The following is a 27614-nucleotide window of genomic DNA, read 5'->3' on the forward strand; positions in this document are numbered from 1 at the left end:
AAAACCAGAAACTTCCAGAGACACCCAAAGATTTGATCTGCAGCCTGGGAAGAAGCTTGGATTGATGGAAAAATACAACACACAGGCATGAACAGAAAAATAATAGATAAAGCAGGTAGGTCTGTGGCTGTTTGTAATTAATGGCCAATCACACTCAGCTGGCTCACACTCTCTGTCCCAGCCACAAGCCTTTGGTATTCATTCCTTCTTTTTCTACTCTTAGCTGGCCTGCTGATGAGATCCTTTCTTCTATTCTTTTAGCATAGTTTAATGCCATAGATACAATAAAATAACAAACGAGCCCTGTGCCCCACGGAGTCAGGGCCTGTCCCTTCCCTCACCCTGCCCTGTGAGCAGCCCCGGCTGGGCTGGCAGCAGTGGCAGCCCCAGGCAGTGAGGGCAGCAGAGAGGGCAGGAGGAGCCCTGGGTGCCTCTGACTCACCCACAGCAGGGCACGGCTGGGCTGGGGCTGCTCAAACACCAAAGGTTTGGGCAACGCTGGGAGGAGTTTGGGGATTCTTCCTGGCCTGAAAGAGAGGAGGAAAAGAAAATTATTGCACTGTGGAAGTCAAAGGATCCAGCTTTCACACTTGTGCTCTGCTGGCTCACTGTGGGGTTTTATCCATGAGAGGTGACACCAATTCAACATAACAGTGCCCTTTCCCAGCATTTCTATTCCCAACCATTTCAGACATTAAAAGGAAGCTCATTTTTCTTACTGCATTCTTTGCCTCATTTAACAGAACCATTTTTATCTCCCTTGTCAGTCCTTCAGCACTGGGCTCTGTACAAAGGGATGGTGCCTCACAAGCAATCCCAGAGAGAAACCCCTCCAACGCTGCCAGGGGAAGGTTCCAAGGCACTCCAGAGCACAGCCAGCTGTCCCTGCCCTGCCAGGCCACACAGCCCTGTCCCATCCAGCTGGGCTGGGCAGGCCAGGCAGGGGCTGCCCTTCCTCTGGGAGCACAGAGAGACAGCCTGGGCAGCACCTGGGAACAGCAGGGCAAAGGCAAAGGGAAAATGCTTTCTGTCAGAAAATGAGTGTCTGCAATCACAACTGGACAAATTCAGTAACAGCACTTTCATATGATAAATATGGGCCCTGCCCATCCTGCCAGCCCAGGGGAAAGCAGGAAGGAGAGCTACAGGAACAGCAGGAAGGCAGAGTCCCTTATTTGGATGGATTTCCCAAAGTCTCTGCTGCACTGTACACTCTGTGCTCTTTAAAAGAATGGATTGCTGCTACAAAAATGATATTTTATCAGCCACAGCCAGGGCAGGGTGAGCTACAGCTGCAGAGCCAGGTGTGGGGGAGAGCTGGAGAAGTGAAGAACAGGCAATCTTGTCAAAAATAAATCTTGTTTAGATTCACCAGTGCTGGGAACAAGGCAAACACGCTGTCCTGGATGCATCAGGGCCACAATGGCCCTGGTTTGGCTGTTGTCCTTTGCCCCCAAGCTTTGGCCTCACCCCTCTCCAGAGGAGCAGGGAATTCCTGCAGGGTCAGGGGACTCTGCTCCCACTGCAGGGATGTGCCCAGGAAAGGAGGGAGCTGCTCACAGTGCCTGAGCAGTGAGGAGCTGTGCACGGGCAGCTGGGGCTGGAAACCCTCACTCAGGATGGCACACTGGCTGTGCCAGGAAGCACCTGCACTCACCTGTGCCCATTCCTGTGATGTGTCAGTCAGAAATCATGTAACCAGCACCTTGCTCCTCACTGCACCACTTAGAAATACATTAAAAACAGAAAAACCCCAAACAAACCAACCAAACAACACCCACAAACGAGAGGGCTCAGTGCAGCATCACCTCAATGTTCTGCTCAGGGATGGACAGAAAGGAGGAGGAAAGCTGTTCTGCCAGTGCTGCCAGGCCTGCACCAAGCAGCCTGAAACAGCCAAAATTGCCTCACCTGCACTTCCCTCCCTGCCCTGGCTGCTGAGGGACAGAGGCACCACAGCCCAGGCTGGCAGCACTCACACCCTGCTGGCACAGACACCTCCATGTTCCATCTCTGGCCCAACAACCCCAGGGTGTTTCTGCTGTCCTGTCACACTTGGCAAATGGCACTGACATGGATGCAGGCACAGACACCCTGTGTGGCTCTGGGGTCAGAGCCCCTTTGGCACAAAAACCCCAGAGAAGGTTGGAAGGAATCTGATAAATCTTCCTCACACAAAGCTCCAGTTTATCAGATTATGCTCTTTTCTGACCCAGACATGGGGCAGCTGAGAGGCATTTTAAAAACTTGGATTCCATGTTCAGTCTCATGTGAAGGGTGAGACAATACAGATGTTATAATTCACCCATCACAATCAGCAGTCAGCTATTTCCTAATTCCAATACACTGTAAGTGTTTCTTGGCCTATCAGCTTTTGTCACACCATGCTGTAAGTGCCTTAAAGCCAATCATCTAAAATTACCCCTTGTGAATCTCATTACAATGCATCTTTCATAGTTCTATTTCTCTAAGGTATCCAGTCTTATTTACAAACCATCCTTTAAAACTTGTTTCTAGCTCCAGTTCTCTCTCAGCAATGCCTGTCCTGTTCCATGGCATTTCTAAGTCAGCATTTCTTATCTCAGAATTTCCATACAGATCCACACTATGTGAGCCTTCTGTCAAACTCTGGAAATTTCCTGCACATCCATTTCCATCCCAGAGCTGTTCCCTGCCCAGCCCAGGGGCTGTGGGTGCTGCTGCAGGGCACAGGGGCTGGAGGGCACTGCAGTGTGACATTAAACCAGCAAAGCAATTGCCAAGCACAAAGAGATCCATCCTCACCTGCTCTGATGGCTGAATCCCTGCGGCTCATCCTCGGCTGTCCCTGCTCCAGGGAGGATGGCCTGGGCTCACACGCTGCCCTGCCAGCAGAAGGGAAAGGGTTAATGGAGCTTTGGGGCACATTCTGTCCCCAGAGGGGTTGGGCACAGGCACGGGAAGCTCTCACACACACAGAAAGGGTTAATGGAGCTTTTGGGCACATTCTGTCCCCAGAGGGGTTGGGCACAGGCACGGGAAGCTCTCACACACAGGGAAAGGGTTAATGGAGCTTTTGGGCACGTTCTGTCCCCAGAGGGGTTGGGCACAGGCACGGGAAGCTCTCACACACAGAAAGGGAAAGGGTTAATGGAGCTTTGGGGCACGTTCTGTCCCCAGAGGGGTTGGGCACAGGCACAGGAAGCTCTCACACACAGATTATCCCGAGCCAGAGCCCTCCAGGGCACCCTGGAGACAGAGAGCAGGAACAGACCCAGCTGCAGCGCTGATCCTGCTCCTGCTTTCCCCCAGGGGCAGGGACAGCATTCCCTCCCGGCCCCGAGAGCCCCAAGGACAGTCACTTATTGGGGTGGCACTGGAGCTGCCGCTTTGCTGCCACTCCTGCCCTAGAGCCAGCAGGTTTCTGTGGGAGCAGGAGTTATTTGTGCAGGTCAGAGGCTGCACAATCCCAGAGCGTTCCCTTATGGACCCAAAGCTTCCCACGTGCCTTTTGCAGTCCAAATTTGTAATTTAAGTGCATTTTCCAGAGAGTTTAAATGGGAATGAGGTGCCCCGGTGCCAGCCCAGCATCAGATATGGGGCATGAGGAGACTCACCAGACACATTCCCTGCAGACTCTCCCCTCTCAGCGCTCCAGCTGCAGCATTCGCATTTCTCACCGAGTTCTCTTTCCAGGATTCCCAGCAGGAAACTGGTGGCCGCTTCCAGATGCAAATCCCCAAGGCAGCGCTGCTCCTCTCCCCCCCGAACCCCCCCTGCCTCCATCCTTTCCTCCTTTTATAACCTCGGCCCCACCCAGCATTCACAGGGAGGCTCCCAGGTGTTTCCGAGACCCAAATCATTCCAGGTGTTTCGGGAATTAACAGAAATAAGCTCGTCCCTTTTGGGGTAACAAATTATCTGTTTCCCCATTCCCCCTTCTGTCTCCTGTTCCCTAAGGCAAAACACCCGGATCAGGTGGGGGCCAGGGGAAAATGTCAAGTCCAAACCCAAACCAAAGTTGTTTTTCCGTCGGTTTCCCTCAGGACTGTTCAGTTTCCCCGCTGTTCCTCGGCCACAGGAGCAGCTTCTCTGTGGGGCCCGTGGGTGGCACAGGGACCCCCGTCCCGCTGCCTGCCGAGAGCGGAGCCCGTCCCATCCCAGCGCAGCCGGAGCGCGGCGCGGGTTTCGCTCCACGGAGCGCGATCGCAGCGAGCCGCGAGTGCCGGCACAGACCCGTCCCGCTCAGCAGCGGCTCCGGCAGCGGCGCCGCAGCACACGCGGCCCTGTGGGTGCCGCCCCGCCCGGGCGGCCCCTGCGCGCCCCTGTCCCCTCCGGCCGCACCCGAGGGCGCCGTGCCCTGCCCGAGCCAGGGCATTGTCCCGATCCCGGCACAGGGACGGGGCGGAGAGAGCGACCCCGCGTTCTGCAGGGCGGGCACGGGGCTGGGCACGGAACCGCAGCCCGGCCGCCTTGTCCCGGGACAGCAGCTGTCCTTGGCCATTCCTGCTGCTCCCGGGGCTAAAACCGCCTGGGGAATTGCTTCTGATCACAGCCATCAGGTGTCTGACGGGAGTCCCTGAAACAGAGCTGAGTGTCTGTGACAAATGAGGGTGCTGAAGATGGAGTGACAGCAGAGGGAACCTTGTTCCTGCCAGTTACCCATGGGGAGAGAGCAATTCCCAGCTTTATGCTTGGGAAACAGGGAAAGGGAATTCTGTGTCCTCTCCTGCTCAGGATACACATCTTCACTGTCCCATAAAGGGACCATTTGAGCCTTTAGAGAGATTGCCGTGGGTCAAGGATCTGCTGCCTCGGCAGGGCAGAAGGTGGAGCTGCTGTTGGTGATTGTGACAATGACCCGAATAATCAGAGATCAGTGGGAAGTTGTTCAGTGCCCCGGCAGTGACAGAGAATGTGCTGGGCTAGTGTCACACGTAGAGCTGGACAATGACCCTGAACACCCCAAAAAGGCAAAGAAACCCTGAGCCACGCTGTGATCAGGCCCCATAGGGGCGATTTATTGGAAGCGCCAGTGAGGAACAACGGGAATTCCCTGGCCCTCAGCTTGGTCCCGCCTGCCCACACCCCCGCCCTCGGGAAGCGCTGCTCTTCCCGGCTGCAAAGCCAACAAACATTTTTTCCTCCGTCCCTTAAAACTCTTCTCTGAAAGCCTCTGTTCTCCCGCGCTTCTCCTCCTCCAGCATCCTCCTCCTCCTCGCGTCTCTCGCGTCCCTCCCCGGGCCCGTGGCTCCGCTGCTCCCCGGCGCTCCGGCAATGAATAGAATGGATGCGATGAATGTAATCGATGTGAGCCTCGCCGGGCGGCCCGGGGCGCCGGGGGCTCAGGCCAGCGCCGGCCGTGCCAGCACCATCAGGCGCTGCAGCCGCTCGTAGGACACGAACATCACCACGTTCCAGGAGCCCAGCCGCAGCAAGGACGGGACGAAGCTGTGCCGGCACAAGCGGGGCTCAGGGGACGTGCGGGGACATCCCCAGAGCGGGGATCCCCCAAATCCTGCCCGCGGGTCGGGGTGTTTGGGGCTCTGTGCCGCGACCGGTCCGCAGGAGCTGAACTCACCCCTTGTAGAGGCCGGCGGGGCCGTCCTGCATGAGCAGGGCCGGCAGGCAGCTCAGGGCATTGCGGTACTGCCCGGGGCTGCCGTTCATGCACCGCGTCTTCACCACGTCCACCGGCGACGCCACCACCGTGGCACAGAACCCGGCGCCGAAGGCGGCCACGAAGCGGCACGGGACGTTGTGTGAGGGTGGGCAGGGCCGGGCTTGGACGCTGCAGGGACAGGGATGGCGCCCGGCCGTGTGCCCTCCCTGTGCCGTGCTCACCTGTCATCGGGATCAGAACCGGGACCGGCATCAGAACCGGGATATCGGGACCGGGATCGCGGCTGGGAACGGGAGGAGCCCCGGGACCCGCCAAGCCCCGCGGGCGCCGCCTGGCGGACACAGCGCGGCGGTGCAGAGAAGCGCCCTCCGGTGGCCGCCGGCGGAACTGCAGCGCCACTGGGGCTTCAATAGCTAAAATTATTTTTGTTTTAAAATTTATTTTATATTATTGTTGTTTATATTATTATTGCTTTTATTTTTATTTGTTTTATTGTTATTTTTGAATGTATTTTCACTCGTGTTCACGTTGAGCCTCTCGCTGAACCCAAGAGATAAGGAATTTCTTGCCAAGTTTTTGCTCCTACTGACCAACTGAACCCATCCCAAATCCCCTAAATAATTTGGAGGGTTTTTTTTCCCAGCCTAGGCAGGGAATTCTTTTTGAGAAAAAAACCCCCGAGTTAAAAATATGGGGTCTAGGGGGAAGAGAGGGGTCCTGCGTTAAATTAAAAAAGCACTAGGAAAAGTAAATCTCTGGAAGGTTTCATATTCTCTCCCAGCCTGTTTTTTGTGTGATTTGCTCTTGATTCCAACTGCTCCCAGGGGATTTTAAACCTCTGGGGTTAAAATGAGCTGCTGAGCATGACAGAAAATCATGGGAGAACTCTCTGGGTTGGGCAGTGGGAGCCTCTGTGCAGTGCCATAACACAAAACAAGGACAGACTGGCAGGGGAATACTGACAGTTTATTTCACAGAGCAATGCAGAGTTTATTTTGATCTAGCTCTAGTTTCATTCAGAAAGTATCTTCCTCTGCTTTTTTTCCAAAAAAAAGGTAGCAAATATCCAGGACAGTAACAGTCAGTGCATTATGCATGAAATTTGGGTCTTGTTTAAAAAAAAAAAAAAAAAGAAAGTTAATTGTGAAAACAACTCTTTGTTGGTTTGCTTTTATCACTTCCAAGCTCTTAAGCACTTAACCTTTCAATCAAGTCATCTCCAAGGATAGAAACAGAACATGCAGGTGATCACCAACAGATGCTGAGGTTGAACAACATCTCTCACTTGGCAATGACAATCCACCAGGAATGGTTCAGAACAGCACCACATCAAAGGGAGAAGCAACTTCGTTCTCAAAATACCTTCAAATCCACCAAATCTTGCAGTTCTGCATAGCAAGACACGCTGCATTTCAGGGACTGGAGAGTACCATGGAGAAGGACAGTATTTGGGGAAGGTAAGAGGAGGGGCTTGTTCCACTTACACTCATAAAAACCAGGGGTAGATGCAATCGATTTTGGGTGGTGCTTTTTAGAGCATCAAAATTCACATTGTCATAATCAAAGAAGGTTTTTTTCCACATAGTGAGGTTGGCCACTTTTGCCCCCAACTCTCAGACACTAAGCCCAAACTTCAGGGTTTCAAAATGCCACAGGACTTCAGCTTAAAAGGACAGAGCAGCTCCAAAACAAGAAGAAACTGCTCAGGGCTGTTTCTCTCGTGGCTTTGGGTGTGGAATGTGATGTATATCAGCATTCCCCAGACTGCATTCTCCTATTTTTTTTTTCAGTTTTTACCTTTTTTTTTTTATTTTATTTATTTACTTTTAACCTCTGGTCTAAGAGTTTGGGTTAAAGCCTTTTGCATTGGAAATTTGCTGATGGGAGCCTCTGCCTTGAGATCCCAACAGCATCTGCTGCAAGACCATTCCTCCTTTGGAGGACACGAGTGTGCAGCTTTAAAGATCCTGCTTTTACAGCAAGGAGCAAAGGTCTCCTTGCAGGAATAAATTATATCCCAGGGCTGCTTCGCCTTCCAGACTATTTACAACTTCTTCACCCAGGGGCATCTCCTCGGGAAGCTCCCAGTGCAGCAGCAGCTCCTCTTCCAGAAGGGAAGCAAGGAGTGACTGCAAATGCCACTTGGAGTGGCAGGCACTTCAGCCAGATCCCAGCAGAGCCCAGCTGGGGAGAAGAGAGAAAAAAAGGGGAAAAAATAGAGATCCAGAACTGCTGCCAGCAGAGACCAATCTCCAGCCAATGCTCAGGATTTGCCTTCAAAACTCTGGCAGGACGTTCCAAGAAGGCCATTCCCCACGGAGCAGCCAGGCTTTGGGGAAGGCGGTGCCACCAGGAGCAGGTGCCCAAGTGACAGAGCCAGTGCAAGCCCTTCCCTGGCTCTGAACCTCAGCAGGGAAGAGCAGCGAGGATTCCTCTCCCAGGCAAGCTTCTCTTCTCCCAGCAGCCTCCTGCTGCATCAGAGCTGCAATTTCATTGCCCTGGAGGAGGGGAACGGGGGAAAAACAAAACAAAAGAAACCATAACAAAATCAACACTTCACAAGAACACCACAACATTCAGCTACACAGTCGCTGCACCGGGGGAAGGACTGGATTAGGGAAAGGGAGAGAAATGGGACACAGGTCCAATGTGTTGTTCCCAAAACCCCCCAAGGGGACTCAGGCTCTCACATCAAGATCCAAGAACTTCAGCCATAAGGTTGAGGATTTAATGAACACAGTATTTCCACTCATGCCCTGGAAAAATTACACTCAAAAAAAAAAAAAAAGACAAAAAAAACTTCCAGATTTTCTACATATTTACAAAAACAAGCCCCCCAGCCTCACAACCAGGGAGGTGGAGCAGCCAGTGGTGGGGAGTGGGAGCGGGGTTTCTGCCCGAGCAGCAGTTCCTCAGAGCTTCCCATCCCAGGGAGGGAGGCAGGAGAGCACGGCTCTCGCTGCGGGAGCGTGGCAGAGCCTCAGTGATGGCAGAGCCTCAGTGATGGCAGAGCCCTCGGTGGCAGAGCCTCAGTGATGGCAGAGCCTCAGTGATGGCAGAGCCTCAGTGATGGCAGAGCCCTCGGTGGCAGAGCCCTCAGTGATGGCAGAGCCTCAGTTGATGCGCAGCTTGTTCGTGGGAGTCCCAGTGTTGGCAAGCCTCTCAGAGATGGACAGTAGCTCTCAGGTGATGGAGAGCCCGAACGTGGCAGGTCATATACCAGAGCCCTCGGATGGCGAGTGCTCAGGTGAGTGGACAGATCCTCAGGATTGGACTGTCCTCAGTGAATGCCTGACCTCAGTTGGAGTAGCTCTACGTTGCAGCCTTCAAAACAGACCATTGGTGGAGTCCGCCTCACTATCGCACCCGAGTCTTCACAGTGATGCGCAGCTTGGTGTCCGTGGGTGTCACCAGCTCGTTGGCAAAGCCGTTCTCGGAGCAGAAGGACAGCTCATCCGTGCTCTCCACGCCGTTGTTGATCTCTGGGAAGGGCACAGAAAGCAGGGAGGTCATCCCAGGAGCCTCCCCCTGGATGGGGAACTGAGGTGCTGAGCAATGCCAGCACGTGGCATCCCTCTGATCCTACAGGGAATTAGGAACCTGCTCTCATTTACAGCCAGTTCTGAACATGCTCTGCCTCCAGTTTGGAGCTCAGCTCTACATTTCAGCCTTTCAAAACCCAGCCACCACCAAAACAGAGCTGGATGTCCCCTGCCATCCCTATCCCCCTACACCTGATGTCATTGTCACAGGCTGGGCAAGTCACCTGTGGGAGAGTGGTACAAAGTACCTGAACCTGATCCCTGCCCACCCTGGAAAAGGTCTGGCTCCTCCAGTCACTGCTTTCACTGGGAAAAACCTGCACCCACCAATGTTTTAATGGTTCTAATGTTTCACATCCACCCTAAGCAAGCAGCAATAGAATTGTTTCAGAGGCACAAAACTTCATTCTGCACCCCCCACCTCTAAGGGATTTTATGTCTAGGACATGTTAGGGAAGCTTAATTGTGCTGTGCCAAGCTGCTTTCCCTGTCTGGGTTCCCTGGATTTATAGCTGATTTTCAGCCCCTCTGGCTGGCATTTCACACAGCAAGCAATGTTGCCTTTTTGCTCTGTCTGTGCCCAGAGCACTAAACCCTGATCCCTGCTGGGCATCTCCAGACCCTAAATACAACAGAAGAAAACCCATAACAAAGCTCAGGGGGTGGGGGGATTATATTCACATTCCTTCAAAGGTGAGCTTTCCAGCTTCATGCACCACATTTAACCTTTGAAAGCTAAACATTTCCATCTTTGCCCACAGTTTTGCTATCTTTCTTAGAGGTGGAGTGTGATGGACACATTGCCAATGTGTTCCAACAGAAATGAACTCTGGGAGGAGCATGAGGATATCAGGAATGCCCCTGAATTCCAGGTCTACCCCAACCTCATCACCATGTCTGTGGTCACATGTGCCATTATTAGTGCGTTTTTTGGCCTCTGACGATGGTGAGTGGAGAAGATGTGGGACAGTGTGAGATGGGATAACCTGGGAAGCTAAATGCAGGATTTCTGAGCTTGGCACTGCTGGGATGGGCCTCAGAATCACAGAGCAGTTTGGGCTGCACAGGACCTTAGGGATCATCCCATTCCAACCCCCATGAGCCATGCCCATATCCCAAGGTCAGCCCAGTCCCCTGACCCACAGCAGGAAAAACCCCTGAATCACAGCAGCTCCTCCCTCAGTGGGCTGAGAGCTGGGGGAGGCACCAGCAGCCCCATCCCTACCTGAGAAGATCAGCTTCTCCTTCATGATCTTGACGTCCTGGCTGGAGCGGCGCACGGCGGCGCTGAGCATGATCTGCTCGGGGTTGTAGGTCCTGATGCTGCCCAGGCGCCACCTGCAAGGCAGGAGCAGCATCTCAGGGACTGCTCTGCACCAACAGGAGCGCCCTCAGTGCCAGGGACCCTCTGCTCCCTTGCACAACCCCGCGTGGAGGAGCATGATCAGAGATGAGTGACCTCAGGCATCTCTAAGCACCCTAATTCCACCTGGGAATGAGACCCACGGATTCACAAATCCATGAACTATTTCCACAAGTAGCTGTCTCACAGCCCTCTCCAATTGTGCAAAGGAGACAGAGGTGCTTAAACTTTTAGAGGGAACAGAACAAGAGAACCAGCCAAGTAAAGAAACCACAAATTTTTCCTCACTGTGGTCAGGCTTGTGGGAGAAGAGAGCTCAGAGACAATTTAAAGTTGCCAACCTGAGGCACAGCAAGGAAATGGGCTCAGATTGTGACAGGGGAGGTTTAGATTTGGTACAGGAAATATTCCTGCCCCAAAAGGGCTCTCCAGCCCAGGGCAGTGGTGGAGTGCCCACTTTGGAGGGATTTAGCAGCCACGTGCATGTGGCACTTGGGGACACTGAGAGCAGCCCTGGGGCAGACCCCCATGAGGAGGGGCAGGTGGGCTGCTGGAACAGGGGAAACACAGCCTGGTGGGCTCAGCCAAGGCAGCTGTTCCCAAGATCCCACCACAAGGGGATGTTTAGGCCAGGCTTTCACAGCCCACACCCCACCGAGCCATCAGCAAACCCCACTCTCCCTGCCAGAGCCAGGGATGTCCTGAAACTATCTGATGAAGAAACAGCAGGGATTTAGGGTGGCTTATGAGGTTTCTGATCTGCTGGCACCATCTAGTGGCTCCCCACACAAGAGAAGGTGACAACACAATCACCTCCTCTTCAATTTCTAACCCCCTAGCCAGCCACAGGAGCCCACACATCTCCAGCCTGGGTCTACAGCATCAACCTGACAAATCAACACCCACAAAAGAGGTTCTGCAATTTATTTCCCAGGTAAATGTAGCTGGTGTCAGTTTTGTAGGGTTTCCACCCCCTTCCCAAGTCCCAGTGCCTGACACTGGGTGACCTGAATCAGGCTTTGAGCAGGGTACAGATGGAGGCCACACAGAAAGGAAGGGGTGGGATGGCAACACGACACAACTCACAGACCCATGGACAGAAGCAATGCAGAGGAAGCACAAGGAGGCAAAAACATTGAAGTATAAAACAAATATATTTTTTTTTTCTTCTATCATCATCATCTAAACTGAACCACTCTGACCTGGAAGAACATATTTTTTGCCTTAGTATCCCCTGCATTTTTTGCCTTAGATCCCACTAATGTGGTTGCAAGATCTCACAGTACAAGATCCTCCTCAAACTCTAAATCAGGATGAAAACACATTGGTGCAAGTATTCTCTTTGCCCACCACACCAGGATTTTCAGCATCAAGTCACTGTGTGGCCAAAAGTGACCCCTTGCCCCAGACCCCAGCTATCCCAGGGAGGACAGGGATCCCTCTGAGGCACAGAGAGCCCAGCCCCAAACACGTGCAGGGACCAAGGGCTTTTCTCCTGCTGCCCAGAGGAGCAGGCACTGCTCTGTGCTCTCCACCTCCCGTGGTGGCTGTGGGCAGAGCCAGGAGGGTAAAACACACACAGGGAGAGATGATGGCTCCTCTCACAGGGGTGAGCCAGGAAAGGGTCACCCCATCTCTCTGAAATATCCCCTCAGAAGGGCCACCAGCACATTTAACCAGGATGCAACTCCAACCAACACCATGTAAAACTGTGCTGTGCTCAGAAGCCTCGGGGTCTCCAGAAAGCTGGTTGAATAGAAAAGAGCACCTCTCCTACCCCCTTGGACTCTGTTGTGGTGGCCCAGGTTTGGGACAGCAGCGTGCAAAAAGGCCAGAGACAGCAGGAAGGTCCTGTTCTGGGAGGCTGGCGTCAGAGCAGACCAGACGGACACGGGGTGGGAACAGACTAAAAAATACTGGGACAACAACACAGAGACAGCATACACTGGGTTAGGGCCACGGCCAGACCCCGGGGGCTGCGGAGGGGGGATGCTCAATGCCATGGAAAGGGGGTGGGAGAGGAAAAATGGGGTTGATTGGCACTGAGGTGGTAAGATGGAGCAAGCACAGAGCCAAGCCATCTGCAGAGTCCCCCTGGTGTGCCTGCTCCTGCCTAAAGCCTGCCTCTCCTCATCCATGGGCAAGGGGAGAGCACCCGAGCTCCCTGCACCCACAGGAGGGCTCAGCCCAGCCCTGGTTTGGGAGATGCCACGGGACCAGAACACCAAAGCACCTCATGGACACCTCAGGGGCCAACCCTGACCCCAAGGCAGAGAGTGGGGGCAACCCAGTGCTCAGGGGTGCAAGGCCATGGCCCAGAGCAGGAGAAATGGAGAAGGGAACAGGTGAAGAGCTCGGTCTGGGTGGGGAGGCAGTGAAGGCTTTAGTGCAGACAAGAGCCAGCACTGCCCTCCAAAGGGTGGGAATGACTGGTGAGGGAAGGGCCAAAGCGAGGAGCAATCTGGGGTTCTGACTGATGGCACCTCAAATCCAGCACCCCAGGCTCAGTTCCCTCCCCTGCTGCAGTGCTCTTTGTTTTCACACTCTATTTCCAGCTTCACTGTGGTGCAACTCAGCAAGATCCCAATTGATGAGCCAAACCTTTCCAGTTATCTGCCCCATTCATTCAGACAAGTGCTGCTTTGTATAATTGAATAGATTCCATGATTTTCTTTGGGGTATGGGCTGGTCTCAAACATCTCTGGTAAATCCAGGAAGGAAGGGGATATTTTGCATGGGATTATTTCCACAGAGAAAGCATTACATCCTCTGGGAATCTCCCAATCATTACATCCTCTGGGAATCTCCCAATTACAGTGTGGCCTCAGAACTGGGCTGTTTTAAAAGGCACTGACTCAGATCATTGTCACAGAGGGTCAGATTGCCTCCAAAACATCCACTGGCTTCAGCATCAGCCTTCCCTGGTGCTCATGGCTATGGCCTGTGCAATGTTCACACCCTCACGGTCCCCTCCTGAAGCCAGATGTTGGAAAGCATCAGAAAAGCTGCATCCTGCCCTGACCATCTGCAGTGAAGCCATAGCAGAGAGGGAGAAAGAAAGAGAGAAAGGAAGGCTGAATGAAAAAGAGAAAGAGGAGGAAAGCACCAGAATTACCTGATCATGTGATAGCTGTGAGATGCCAGAATGCAGCAGAGAGAGAAAGAGGAGGAACATGCACAACAGTCAGAGCAGTAAGAAAATAAACAAGGCAAAGAGGCAAAAAAAGGTTAGTTAGAAGTCATCACAGTTGGTATTCCCCCTCTGGAGAGGCTGCCAGGATCCTGTCACTGGGGCTGGAGCAGAAGAGCAGCAGCAGTCCCTACCATGGCTGAGAGAGAGAAGCCATGCAGAGGACAGAGCACGAGCACATTGAAGCCTCTCCTCCCACCCACCCCTCATCCTTGCACGAAAAAAAACCAAAACAACCAACCAAACCAACCAAAAACACACCAAAAAAACCAACCAAGACACTGAGGGCCAAATGCCAAGCCCCTTTCCCCAGAGCTGAATCGCATCAGCAGGTGGCAGTTGGGCAATTGTGCTCTGATTTGGTTTTGAGACATCCTCAACCCTGCTAGCAACTCTTTGATGTGGTGGAGAAACTGCAACGTCAGGGAAAGGGCTCTGTCCTGCACAGGGCTCTGGGGAGAGCCAGCCTTTTGCTGCAGAAAAGTCCAGCTACTGGAGCAGAGCTTCTCTTTCTTCTTTCTCACTAAGCACCAGATTTGATTTGCAGAATCATAACATTTCCCATAGTAACTCCCTCCTGTGGCAGGGGTGTTGGAACTAAATGATCTTTAGGGTCCCTTCCAACCCAAAGCGTTGCATGATTCCATAATATTTCTACATCCAAACAGGAGCAAACTGATTTAAGACAACTGTAACAGGTTTTTTTTGAACACTGTAGTGGTGGAATCAAAAAATCCCTCCTCTCTTCTTCCTTTAAAGCACTGTGATGTCTTTGTCAACATCCTTTTCCCTAAGGCATTTACAGTTTCTCTTCCACATATTTTAGGAGCAAAGGAAGGCATCTGACACTACTAACTTGTGATCTCTCATTCTTTAAAGGTGCATCCAATTCTCCATCCCACCTTGGGGGTGGAATTATTGTTTGCAAGATTTTTTAATGAATATTTCCCCTGCTATTGCAATCCAAGAACTGAGGCTCGGGGCACTCCTCTCTCCCACCCTCACCCAACAATCTGGACAAAACCACAGGTCACAAACACACAGGAGCAGAGCTGTAACAAACTTACTTCTGGAATATAAAAACTCCTACAATTACAAGAAATGAAATGAGATCAGACGTGATCCAGATTAGGTGGTACTCGTCTGGAGGCTGCAAGAAAACAGAAAACAGGAGCAGACCTTAAACATTTGGGTTTGTGCAGCCACAGGGAGACCACACATGGCTGGAGTTATCACTGAGGAGCAAGAAAAGCACAGAGCTGCAGGGGTTAGGTATAAATCACAATATTTATGACCTTCCTAATGCCAGGCTGTCATCCAAAACTATCAGGGGAAACTGCAAACAGGAACAATTCGAAACTCTCCCTCCTTTTTGTGCGCTGACATTTTCTCAGAGCTCTCTGGGCTGAAAGTTTCCTATCCCAGTTGTACCTCAGGGTGAGGGCAAGATGCTGTTTGGGAATCCAAGTCTGGGGCAAAACAGGTAAATATATCTATGTAGGGTCCATTTTAAGTGCAGATGGGACCTTTTAGGCCCAGCCCCATGCTGTAAATGCGATTTCTGTCCTTTCAGGCACTGGTAGGTCTGGTTCCATTTGCCAATCTAAGTGGTCATCACACAGCTGAGCCACCATCATTGGGTCTCTGCTTATTGTCCAGCAATGTCCAAAAATAAATCCTGAATGTGGGATTCAGAACAGGCAAAAACCTAATTTTACAATTTGGCCAAGACACAGAGGCCAGGTTTGCTGGTTCACCTGTGATCCTGCTTCTCCTGCAACTCTTAACAGCTGCTCAGCAGGTCTGCAAAGGTGCTCTTCCCTCATAGGAGAACTGGAAAAATCATGTGGGTTGAGTAGGGAGTGCAATGCAGTCTTCAAGGATCCCACCCAAAGAGATGGGACTGTGCAAGAGCAAACAGATGGGATTGTGCAAGAGCAGCACCAATTCATCACCATCTCAGGGCTCATCTGGACAGAGAGGGAAAACGCTCAAGCCCAGGCAAACCTCCCTGGAAAACCTCTCCCCCCCAGACCCCCCAGTGCATTTCCTGGTGCCAGCCCCTGCAGGGAGTGCTTACCATGAGCCAGATGGGGAAAGGCACCTTGCGGAGGAGCTGGGAGCTGTCGGAGGTGACCGAGGGGACGCCGGCGCACCAGAGGATGGAGAACAGCCAGGGCTCGTTCACCGTGTACAGGTTCACACTCAGGTTGGCCATGCTGTAGTCCCTGCCAGGGCACACACAGGGTGACATGCAGGACGCCACCAAACCTCTCTCCTGCCATCAGCCCCAGCTGGGTTTGTGTGGTTTGGGTTGTGGGAAGTTTTGAACAGGGTGTGGGTGCCTCGTGAGCCCTGCAGGGCAATGTTTGATCCTGACAGCTTCCCTCACCCCTTGTCTGGCACAGGCCCCAGACCATCTCAGATGCTTCTCCAGGAATGATGGACATGGTGTGTTCCTGGAACAACCATCTCATCGTGCTGATGCGAAATTAGCATCTGCCTCAGACGCCTGGAACATTTCGGGGGCAATCTGCTTAATTAAACACTGGCAGACCTGTCTCCAACATCACCTCCTACAAACTCCATGCCCTTGCTTTGGGGACAATTGCAGACTTACAGCTTCCAGTCTCCTGAGGTCATTTTCCAAGCAGCTAAAACTGCCAGCAGCAAACGAAACACTGGCAATTACCTGGTACCCAGATAATTGACATAAATTGCTCTGTTTCCTCATCTATGAAGCAGAAGCATCAACAATCCCCCTCAGACGGGCAGCACAGATTAATCCCTGCAATTTAGCACTGGCAGAACACATTGAGGTGGGAGGGCACACAGTGCAAGACATCTCCCAGCTCTCAGCAGGAACAAGGTGCTCCAAAGGGGTGCTCAAGGGCAGGGGTGCTTGCAGCAGTGCTGCATCCACGTGCTGGATTTGGGGAGAATTGAGAGAACTGTGTTAAACCAGGGCTGCAGCAACATTTGGCTGGGCACCACAGGGCTCAAGAAACATTCAGTGACAGCTCAGGTGGGGTTGATGGGAGACTGGGGCTAAACTGGGATAGATGAGTGAGGTGGCATAGAGCCCTCTCCATGGGACAGAGCAAACAGGAGGAAAAATAAGCAGGGATTATCCTGCAGGTAAAGCACAACCTTGGTTTTAAGGGTGAGCAGCTGGACTGGCTGCTGGCAGCCACAGAAGGACACAGCTGGATCTCCCCAAACAGGGCCACGCTCTCAAACAGCTGCAGGCTCAGCTCTTCCCTACTTCAGCTCTACCATGCAGCCAGACAGCTCCTTTGGAGGTATTTCTCTGCTGCAAACCTGTTTAATTTAAATTTTAAAAACCAGAAAAGCCCTACTAGAAACAATCTGCCCTCCCTGGGAAAGGGGGCAAAGCTGGGAGCTAAAACACCACAGAGTTCACACACAGGAATACCTTGCTGTGCCAGGGCCATTACAGAGAAGAGCTAAATAGGTGATACAGGACAGGAGTTTCTCTTTCTGCAAAGAGAAATTCCTGAAAGCATATCCAGACTTTGGGCTAATCAAAATTCCATGCTAGCAGCTCTGGAGCAGACAAAGGGCAGCTGTAAATGAGGATGAAGCAGCACTCTGAGGGAACTCAGTGTGAAAGGCCTTCACTTTTTCCTAGAACTGTGAGTGCAATAAGAATCAGCCAATTCATACATTTGTATTTCAAAGAGGCCCATCATATCCTGAGGCAGCATGTGGAGATTTCAGAGGCAGCTGTGCCTTCCCAGAAACAGCCTGGGTTCCGGATGACGGGCAGGGAAAAGCTTGCCCAGCTCAAGCTTTCAGGAGCAAATCCACCTGGAAAGATCCCTGTGTGCAGCAGACAGGCTGGGATGCTCAGGGAGGGATGCTGAGGGCTCTGGCAGTACCTGACCTCCTCGTTGGTGACCTTGGTGTAGCGCAGGTTGAGCTTCACGATGCCCTTCTCCCGCAGGCGCTCTGCGTCCAGCTTCAGGCCAGAGGTCTGCTGGAAACCAGGGGCGACCTGCCTGACCAGCTGCCTCTCCGTGTCCGGCAGCCACATCACCTGTGGGGGCAGCAACAAAGGGCACAGGGTATGGCAAATGTGGCTCCCAAATCCAGCCCACGGCATGGAATTCCCTGAGCTCACACCGTGATTCCAAAGCGTGTCAAGTCAACAGCTCAGCTGCAAGAGGTAAAGTGGGTCATGGAATCACAGAGTGGTCTGGGTAGAAGGGGACCTTTACAGTCATCTCATTCCAGTCCCTTGCCATTCCAACACCTTTCTCTAGCTCCAAGTAGCCAGGTCTTAATAACTCAGTGACACTCATCTACCAAAGCATCAGAGCAGCACAGAAGCAGCCATGTGCATTTTCAATAGGGAACCAAAAACCTGAGGGAGAAATCCCACCTCACATCCCCACATCTATATTTCAATGATCTTTCTCTTGCTCTTCATCTCCATCTCTGTTGTGGTCTTAGTGGGGACTTAAATAAATTTCCTTATACCCAGAGAGAAAGAACCTCTCCTGAGCTGTAGCAGGTGCTCCATTCCAACCTCTGTGCCCAGCACAACTTCTAGTGATGCCCCACTGGAGACACACAAGGATTCATGGAAACCATAGGGATTTTGGAAAGTTCCCCAAACCCACAGAACTCACAGCCTGCTGCCGAATCCCCGATGCCAGGATGGTTTCCAGGGTGATGTTGATGTAAGTGCTGTAGTAGGGATGAGCTGCTGGCAGGTCCTGGAAGTTCAGGATCAGGGATGTGTTGTCCTTGATCACCTCCAGCATATCCTCCAGCTTGCAGACCGACTGGTTGGCAGCCTCCAAGTAGTCAGCCCTTGAGAGAGACCCTGCTGTCCAGAAAGGGTCATTCTGGAAGCAAAGAACATCCCAGGATTACTGCCACAAAGCCCAGGATCCCCCAGTGCAAAGACTTTCTTACTTTTTTCTTTGTGGAGATGACTGTCCCAAAATTAAATTTAAAAAAAGGGGAACAGTGTATAACACGCTGGTTTTTCCGTCTTGTTTAAAATCACCCAAAAAAGTGATTATAACTGGGGGTCTTGAAGTTCTTTGTGGTGTCAGCCAGGCTTGAGGCCCCTTTTTCCAGAAGAGACACAGAAAGACAATGTGGCTTAGACCAAGCCTAAACTAAACATGGTCCAGCTGCACCACACCACCAAGGAGATGGACCCACACCTTTCCCCCTCAAAGGGGAGCTGGCAGGAGCTGTGATCCCATGGATCCCATGGCACCCACCTGCAGGAACCACTCCCCAGCGTTGAGCTTCTCCAGGTCAGTCCAGTTGAACATGGAGCAGTGCTCGTAGGCGCGCTCTGGGAACACCTCCTCCACGTTGGTTGTTCTCCTGAGAGTCTTGTCGTGCATCAGGAAGGGCACCCCATCATAGCTGCAAACACAGAACCTCTTACAGGTGTGGAGGAGAGAAACTGCCCTTCCCACTCCAGCCTCACTCACATCAAAATCCTTGGCAAAGTCTCACGCAGCCTAAAACCAGCCCAGCATCCTCAAAAGTTCTCTTAGATACTTGCTGGGTGTTGGCAGTCACTGACACAACACTGTCCATGCCTTATCCACTTTTATCCCCTCAAAAATGCAAAACTCAGGTGGCTTTGACTTCGAATGACTTAAAAACCCCCACCCTGAATGCTCATCAAAGCTTCTGCAGCTCCCAAAACCATCAGAGGTTTCCCTGGATGCATGGACACACACAAACACACAGCAGGAAAGAAAAGGAATTCTCAAAGCCTCTCACATCAGGCTTTCAGCAAGATGCAAGGCTCCCAAACTACCAAAAATGCTCTGAAATTGCCTTCTCCAATTGAAAACTGGTTTTGTGCCCACATGAGTTAAGTTCATGTTTAAAAAAAGAAAAAAAAACCTGACACTCTCAGATGAAACTAAGCAGGCAAATGCATGCCCTGGGGTTTTTAAGTCATCTGGATATTACAGAATAATGGTCTGGAAAGCATAAAAAGCTCTTTAAACTTTCTTCCACTCTGTTTTCTGTGACCAGATCAGTGGTGAAACCACAAAGGGTAGTGACAGTTTTTATCAAAGGCAGGTACAGCTGTCTGCACCCAGGAATCAGGACAAACCCAGCCTGGTGGCAATGACATTTTCCAAAGCAAGGAGCCCATGTTCCTAACAGGAGACTCAGAAAAAGTCTGAAAAATGATGGGGTGAAATAAAAAATCCCATTTGAATTAGGAGACAACCCAGAGTTGTTTCCCAGAGGGAAAATTAAACCAAATTTTAGAGGATGGAGCAAATGTTGCCTCAGCTTTACCACTGAGGCAACATTTGCTCCATCCTCTAAAATTGTGAGAAGTCCCTTCTGACAAAGGTCAGTGGCACCTTTATTTGCTATTTCTGGCCTGTGCTGTGGCACCTCCTTCCCCCAGCCCAAAGCAACCCGCTGACACGGCAATCCCACGCTGCTGCAGTCAAAGGGTTTAATAAATACAGTTAAAAATAAAATTAAAAAAAATAAAAAAGCTCAGCAACTGCAGAATGAAGAGTGTGGAGTGCTTAAAAGTGCCAGGAGCTCGAGTTTAACATCTCACAGAGGAGCAGAGCACTGCTAAGCCTTAACCACAGTGCAGAAATCCTCTGGGGCACTTGACATTTGTTCCATCCTTTCCAGCCCTTCCCTGCCAGCACCACTCAGGGCCAACCACAGGGTCTTGGCAGGCCCAGGTTTAGAGCAGGAATTCAGAGACAGCAAGCTGAGCTTTAGAAGAAGAGATGTGGGAGGGGGTGGAAGAGGGAGAGGAACAGGCAGCAATTCTGGGCTCTGGCTGCTTGGAGCAAAGCTGGCTTTCCAGGTGCTTTGGGATGTGATGGCTCTGAGGGCCTGTCCAAGCTGCTACACGTCTAGAACATGGAAATGTTCCAGGAGGGATGGAGCCATCCAGCCACAGGAACAAAGAGGATAAGGAGAGCAAGGGGTGTTGTGCTGCAAACCCAAGGATGCTGCCAGCTGCACCAATCTCCCACTTCTCAGTCTGAAAATCAATGGAATCCTCTTTTTCTGAAGGCACCTGGGTCTCTTGGAGAAGGCTCAGGAAATTGGGCCATCAAGGGCATTGTTGAAGCCTGGAGTGCTGCTGAGTGGCAATGGGGAAGGATCTTGGAGCTTTTCCAGCTCTCCTCCTCCCAAAGCCCACCTTTCTCCTTGGCCAGTGTTAATGGATTCAGCCACGTGAGCCAAGTGCTCACCTGGGAGCTGGACACTCAAGTATTGTCCCCTCACAGCAGCTGATAAACTCATTTTGGAAAAAACAAAAATTGTATAACATACATCCCAATTCATCCTGCCACAGTGACCTTCCAATCACCAGTGGGAAGAAATTCCTTGTTTTTAAATAATTTTTTCTCCAAAAAACTTATACGAAGTAAAAAGAAAGCAATTAAAAATAAAACTTCCTTCTAGCAGGCAAAAATATCTGTCCATCAACACAAACCTTCAAAGCAGTCAGGGAAAAAATAAAATATCTGCTTTGAGTCTTTCTTGTGTTTGTAAGTGGTACTGGGACAAACTGGGGGCAGGAATATTAAGGAATATTAAGGAACTATCAAACTCCTGGAACAAAGCACAGCCCTGGAAATACCCCTCTCTAAATTCTAGCTGGTCTTGGCCACTCAGCTCAACATTTGCCAGCAAGGAATGAGTTTCTGACAGTCAGCATCCTCCTTCCCTAAAGATTAATGCCAGAGGAAGGGGAGAAGGAAGAGATTCCTCCTGGTGTGTTCTTGGGATGGTTTGTCAAGGTTGGTGAAAACTCTGCTGTGCAACAAAGTCCAATTGGAATTTCTACAAAGTCCAATGGGAATTTCTGCTCTTTCTGCACCTGGGGTATCCCAGGAGAAGTCACATTTAAGCAGCTCTGGCTGTGTTTCACTGGAATAAACCTGGCTCTAGGATGAACTACAGCCTTCTTGCAAATGAAGACAACAAAGAGATCCAGGTTCCCTCGTTCGGACAAGCCCACCCTTCACCATCCCCTCAGTGAAATGATCAGCAGCATCTGCCAGAGACACACAGGAGTCACTGGATGAGCTCTCCAGCACAGCCCTTCCCAGAGGGAAAAGCTGCAGTGCCCAGACTCTGGGAATGCTGCGCCATTCCTGCTTGGATCATCCACAGGGCAGCCCTGACCCACCTCAGCACCACATCAGCCTGCACTCCAGACACCTTCTGCTCCACTGCCTTCTGGAAGGACATCAGAGTGTTCTCTGGGGCCAGCTGTCAGGAAAACATTAAACAAAAAATCAATGAGATCAGGAGTATGAGGGAAGTTTACAAAGCAGTGTCAGCAAGGATGCTGGGAGGAGGGTTTGGAGATATCAGGCATCCAAAATAATATTACTCCACATCAATCTGTGCCCAAAAATTCCTGTCGCTTCCATACCACAGAGAACCACACATTCTCTAAGATACATTTTACTCCCACTTCTACTTACTCCATAAAATCATCTATTAGTCTAAAAATCAGAGAGTTTCTCTAATAGCAAATGTCCTAGTTAGTTTTACCAACAATTTAAAAAATAGCCTTAAGCCTAGAAAATGTACCCCTGTGGCTATCAGAGAGAAGGACTCAGATTTTATTTGAAATTCCTCCCTGTTGAATGGAGCAGATGGTAACAGAATTGGGGTTTGTTTAAAATAAAAATGGTGTGAAGACAGATACTTTGCTGTTCCAGAAAAGCAGCACAGTGTAGCTGCTCCCAAAACACCCATGAAACAACAGGCAGACTAGGAAAAAAAATATTGATAACCACAGAAAGAAAACTGGCAGGTTTCCTGCACCAAATAGCATCAAAATAAGGTTATTTTTGAAAAATAAATTACTTTTTCCCCACTTTTTGGAGGTTCAGAGCACCTGTAACACCCTGTTTTTCCACCACCAGCATCAGTTCCATCAGGACACAATGAACATTCACATCCCATGATTTACTGCAAAGGAGAATAATTAACAGCAAAGGCCCAATTGCACCATACAATCAAGATATAATAACAAAATAATGAAAATAAGCATAAAAACTGGCTTAAGCCCTTAGAGTGGCTGTAAGAGACATTTGTTTTCTGATCACTCCACAAGCTCAGGTCAGCAAAGCTTTGGAGTAAAATAAAATAATCAGAGCAAATGTCAGCGCCAACCTTCACCCAGCGCTGGTATCTCAGCACGGGATTCCTCTGGCTCCGGCCACGCACCAGCACAAGCTCATGTCTGTGTTTGCCCAACAAAGGCACCACAGAGCCACAACATCTCCCCAAGCAGCTCCAGTCAAAGCCAGACTTGTTTGGGCCAGGACAGAGGCACAGCCCCAGAGCCCAGCTGGGTCACCCAAGGTTGATTTCAGAGCTCTGCTCACATTCCCAGAGATCTCCACACATTCCCAGAGATCTCCACACATTCCCAGAGCCCTGCTCACATCCCCAGAGCTCTGCACACATTCCCAGAGATCTCACACATTCCCAGAGATCTCCACACATTCCCAGAGATCTCACACATTCCCAGAGCTCTGCACACATTCCCAGAGCTCTCACACATTCCCAGAGATCTGCACACATCCCCAGAGATCTCCACACATCCCCAGAGATCTCCACACATTCCCAGAGATCTGCACACATTCCCAGAGATCTCCACACATCCCCAGAGCCCTGCACACATTCCCAGAGCTCTCCACACATTCCCAGAGCCCTGCTCACATCCCCAGAGATCTCCACACATTCCCAGAGATCTCCACACATTCCCAGAGCCCTGCACACATTCCCAGAGCCCTGCTCACATTCCCAGAGATCTCCACACATTCCCAGAGCCCTGCACACATTCCCAGAGATCTCACACATTCCCAGAGCTCTGCACACATTCCCAGAGCCCTGCACACATTCCCAGAGCCCTCACACATTCCCAGAGATCTCCACACATTCCCAGAGCCCTGCACACATTCCCAGAGCTCTCACACATTCCCAGAGCCCTGCTCACATTCCCAGAGATCTCCACACATCCCCAGAGCTCTCCACACATCCCCAGAGCCCTGCACACATCCCCAGAGCTCTCACACATTCCCAGAGATCTCCACACATCCCCAGAGATCTCCACACATCCCCAGAGCCCTGCACACATTCCCAGAGCCCTGCACACATTCCCAGAGCTCTCACACATTCCCAGAGCTCTCCACACATTCCCAGAGAGCTCTCCACACATTCCCAGAGCTGTCAGCAGAGAGCAGCAGCCACAAGGAGCTGCAGAGTCCCAGCCACACGGGCTCACATCACCCTGGGCTGCTGTCACCAGCCTGGGTGTCCCTTCCCAAGGATCCAGGTTTCTGCAGGGTAACCCTGCAATGATCCCAGAAAAACCTCTCCTCCAAAGCAGGCTGGGAGAGCAGGGGTTGTTTGGGAAACCAGCCTGGAGAAGAGAAGATTCTGGGGAAATGCAGCCTAAAGGGGCTCTGAGGAGGCCTCACCGCAGCCTGGCAGTATTTGAAGGAGGGATGGAAAAAAGGAGAGCACATTTTACACGTACAGGACCCAGGGAATGGCTCCCGCTGCCAGAGGGCAGGGATGGATGGGATACTGGGAATTAGGAATTTTTCCCTGTGAGGGTGGGCAGGCCCTGGCACAGCTGTGGCTGCCCTGCATCCCTGGCAGTGCCCAAGGCCAGGCTGGAACAGGGCTGGGAGCAGCTGGGACAGTGGGAGTGTCCCTGCCCATTCCAGATGAGGTGAGCTTCCAGATCCCTTCCATCCCAAGCCATCCTGTGATTCTGGGATCAGAACCCCTCAGGCAAAGACAGAAATAATTGCTTTTCCCAGTGAGTCCATCCCAACCTCCCTCTGCAGCTGCTGAGCCTCTGCACAAGCCACTGACACCATGACATAACTCAGCAAACATCAACCAGAACGCCAGGAAAGCAAATTGAACCTTTTCCACCAAGGTCAGAGGCTGCCTGTCCCCAGAGATGGCACCACTGTGGAGGCAGGACTGCTCTGTACCAGGGGTTTATAAACCCTGAGATGTGAGGGGCTTTGTGAGAAAGGAAAATCTGAGATACAGGCATTCCCATCCTTCCAGCCTGCCTGTTCCTCCAAGAAGGAGGGAGCTGAAACCCAAATTAAGCATGTTTAAGGCAAAGATGCATCCTGTTACAGGAATTAATTGCTGAGATTTAATTGTATTTTCTTAAAAAGGCTTTACAGCTAAACTCCCATAACTATAAAAAAAATGCACAACCTTTCTGCTTGTATTTCTCTCTGTATCTCTCCAGTTTTTTAATGCATACCTGCTTGGTACAATATATTCAGCTATGCTATGTCTAAAACCTAAATTCAGGTTTATAACAAGGGATGCAACCAATTCCTTAAGGGAAAGAAACCCTGGAGCACAAAGCAATGATTTGCAAACCTCCTCTCTTTTATAAACCATGCCCAGGTACTGAGAGCCAGACAGAGCCAGCTCAGGATTTCCAGCAGCTCTTCCTCCTCTCTGTGCTTGGTTTGAGAGACTCAGCCCCGGCAAAAATCAGGCCACTATTCATTTCTTCCTGCTGCAGAGACACAGCAAGTAATTTCTAGAAAATTACAGCAAATGAACTCATTTTGGTTATTTTTGTGCTTAGAAATCCATTGCAAATGCATTCAGACAGAGACAGGAGCTTTGGGGACCTTCCTTAAAGAAGATTATGAAACTGTGTTAGAGCAGCACAGCCTGGCTGCAGCTGGACATCACCACATTTCTAGTTTTCCCTTAATTAAAAGGGCTTAAAAAAGAAACTCATGGCATCATTTGGTGGGGAGGTTAATGAAGAAGCCTGGACAGAAGAACCAAATTTTATTCCAAACTAATTGCAGCCACTGCAAACCTCTGGCTGGTCTAGGGGAAATTGTCCCTGGCCATGGCAAGGGGCTGGAACAAGGTGGTTTTGAAGGTCCCTTTCAGCCCAAACCATTCTGGGATGCTGTGATTATGCACTAAAGGATCTGATGTTTTGTTTCACCAACAAGATTTAAGGGTGTTTTCTTGTCCTTTTGGAAATACGGCCATAATTTTAATTTATTTTTCATTAATCTTTTTTTCTCTTTATCTCTCCTTTCCAGTATTAATCTCCTTGTGAGCCATGAACTGGACCAAAAAAACCCCACAAGGATTAAAGTGATATCTAAGAAATGAAATCTTAGAAATCTTATCTAAGAATTTTCTTTTGTGTAAAACAATGCCCTGTGTGGGGCTTAGTGTGGGATCTGCCAGGCCATTGGATTTCAGCATTAGTGTCCCATCATGCCCGGTGAGTAACACACCAAGGCAATAAGTGTTCTGTTTAAAACATAAAATAAAACATGTTTTTAATCCCATATTTTAGAGACCATCCATAACTAACCCTGCCCATAGCAGGGGCTCAGAACTCAATGGTCTTCAAGGTCCCTTCCTACAAAAACCATTCCGGGATTCTGTGACGCAAATTTTCAGTAAATTCCTCAACTAGACTGAAAGGAAGTAAAAAACCACAAAACAAACAGGAGGAAAAAAAAGCCAGACAAACAAGAAAACCCCAACCCTACAATGGACAAGAGGATAAACTCATAAGCAAGAGCCATTAGGGATTTAATAAGTAGATGCAGGAGATGAGACCTCATTACTGTACTGCCCACACAAGAAAGCTGAAGCTTGATTTAATGAGAGAGGACCTGACCTGACACAGATTTATTTCCCAGACAAGCCCTTCTCCTGCTCTGGCAGAAGATGTTCATTGTCAGGGTTTGCTGCTATCAGTCAGGCCAGCAGGTTAACTGCTGTTATTTTTACTATGGAAAGAAGATGTGCAGCAAAGCCAGTGTTTCTTGATTTCCCCTGCACAAGCAGCACAAACCAAAGCTCTTTAGAAGCCTGAAGAAAATAAAAGCCACCCCAAAGAGATGGTGGCAGGTCCCCACTCACCATGGGAGCCCCTCGGTGCCCCAGGATGGCCGGCCTGGGTGCCAGGGCTGCCTTGTCCATGATGCAGGGCGAGGAGATGGCCAGGGGCACGAGGTAAAGTGCAACTACAACTGCCAGGTACGCAGTGAACATCAGCATCTGCGAGGCTGGGGAGGACAGAGACACAGAGAGATGGTGAAAAGGCTGGCCCCGACCTCCTCACAGCACAGCAGCAAAGGCAAGGCTCCTCTGTCCTCCTCCCCTGATCTGCTGTCAGTGCTTAGGAAAAAAAAACAAACACTAAAAAAAATAAATTCAAGTCCTGAAAGAGGTTTACACTTCATTTCGTATTGGGTAAACAATAAATAAAGTGAATTGCTTCGACCTCCAGAAACGGAGCTCAAAATGTTGTTGCCATTTCCACCCTTTGGGTGGGACAGCACCAAATTTTGCCCTGCCTGGCAAGGGAAATAATTCACCAGTCACACACAGCTAAAAATAAGCCATGGCACCACCTCAGTGCATTGAAAGTTTATGTTGGTGGTTCACCAGCACCACCCACCTCAGCTAGGGCAAAGCCACTTCAGCTGCTCGAGATTTGCACCAGAAAAATGCAATAATGCTTTACTGAGCAAGCTGGAGATGTTTAAATAAATCCCTGGGCTGTGACAGAGCTGCAGTGCTTGGCGCCAGAGGAGCAGTTCTGCCTCCCATGCCACCCAAATTCCATTTATCAGTGACTTCCCAGCAAACCCAGGCTCCCTGGGAATCCTTTGAACACCTGAGAAATCTGGAGCCACTTGAAACCACAGATGTTACAGCAAAAGACTTGATTTTTAAATGTTTTAAAAGTTATTATTTATTTTGCAAACTCATGAAGGCTTTGGAACTAAAGGGATAACCTCCAAAAATAAAAAGGGGGAAAAAAAGAAAAAAAAAAAAAACAAACCCAAACTACTTAGAACAAATATT

The 27614-nt window shown here is 50.6% G+C and overlaps 2 protein-coding genes and 2 long non-coding RNA genes across 8 annotated transcripts in view; 1 reads left to right on the forward strand and 3 right to left on the reverse strand.

The window, feature by feature from the left end:
• Positions 1-714, forward strand: LOC135455250 (uncharacterized). Its single transcript, XR_010442295.1, has 2 exons — positions 1-115; positions 224-714. It is a non-coding gene; the product is annotated as an uncharacterized LOC135455250 (long non-coding RNA).
• LOC135455253 (uncharacterized) lies at positions 446-3729 on the reverse strand. The gene is made up of 3 exons (XR_010442297.1): positions 3597-3729; positions 2785-2864; positions 446-527 (listed from the first exon to the last, which is right to left on the reverse strand). It is a non-coding gene; the product is annotated as an uncharacterized LOC135455253 (long non-coding RNA).
• Positions 3730-4974: 1245 nt separating this feature from the next.
• LOC135455244 (putative mitochondrial transporter UCP3) lies at positions 4975-5826 on the reverse strand (the record flags this gene model as incomplete). The annotated part of the gene is made up of 2 exons (XM_064728306.1): positions 4975-5430; positions 5561-5826. Coding segments are annotated over 2 exons (372 nt in total), but the record flags the coding sequence as incomplete, so codon positions are not given.
• Positions 5827-6538: 712 nt separating this feature from the next.
• GDPD5 (glycerophosphodiester phosphodiesterase domain containing 5) overlaps positions 6539-27614 on the reverse strand; it is a 101485-nt gene continuing 80409 nt past the window's right edge. For 3 of the 5 annotated variants that reach the window (XM_064728260.1, XM_064728282.1, XM_064728273.1), the window contains exons 8-18: positions 26664-26809; positions 21886-21968; positions 18959-19109; positions 18353-18571; positions 17600-17757; positions 15778-15925; positions 14765-14847; positions 13623-13637; positions 10370-10482; positions 8983-9084; positions 6539-8720 (exon numbers count right to left, since the gene is read on the reverse strand). In XM_064728260.1, the coding sequence (XP_064584330.1) occupies positions 8716-8720; positions 8983-9084; positions 10370-10482; positions 13623-13637; positions 14765-14847; positions 15778-15925; positions 17600-17757; positions 18353-18571; positions 18959-19109; positions 21886-21968; positions 26664-26809 (1223 nt within the window). In that variant the 3' untranslated portion in view covers positions 6539-8715. The remainder of the gene's footprint in view (positions 8721-8982; positions 9085-10369; positions 10483-13622; positions 13638-14764; positions 14848-15777; positions 15926-17599; positions 17758-18352; positions 18572-18958; positions 19110-21885; positions 21969-26663; positions 26810-27614) is intronic. The other 2 variants (XR_010442294.1, XM_064728292.1) reach the window with 2 other exon arrangements.

This window comes from Zonotrichia leucophrys, chromosome 1, assembly GCF_028769735.1.
Source record: "Zonotrichia leucophrys gambelii isolate GWCS_2022_RI chromosome 1, RI_Zleu_2.0, whole genome shotgun sequence".
In the NCBI taxonomy this organism is placed as follows: Eukaryota; Metazoa; Chordata; class Aves; order Passeriformes; family Passerellidae; genus Zonotrichia; species Zonotrichia leucophrys.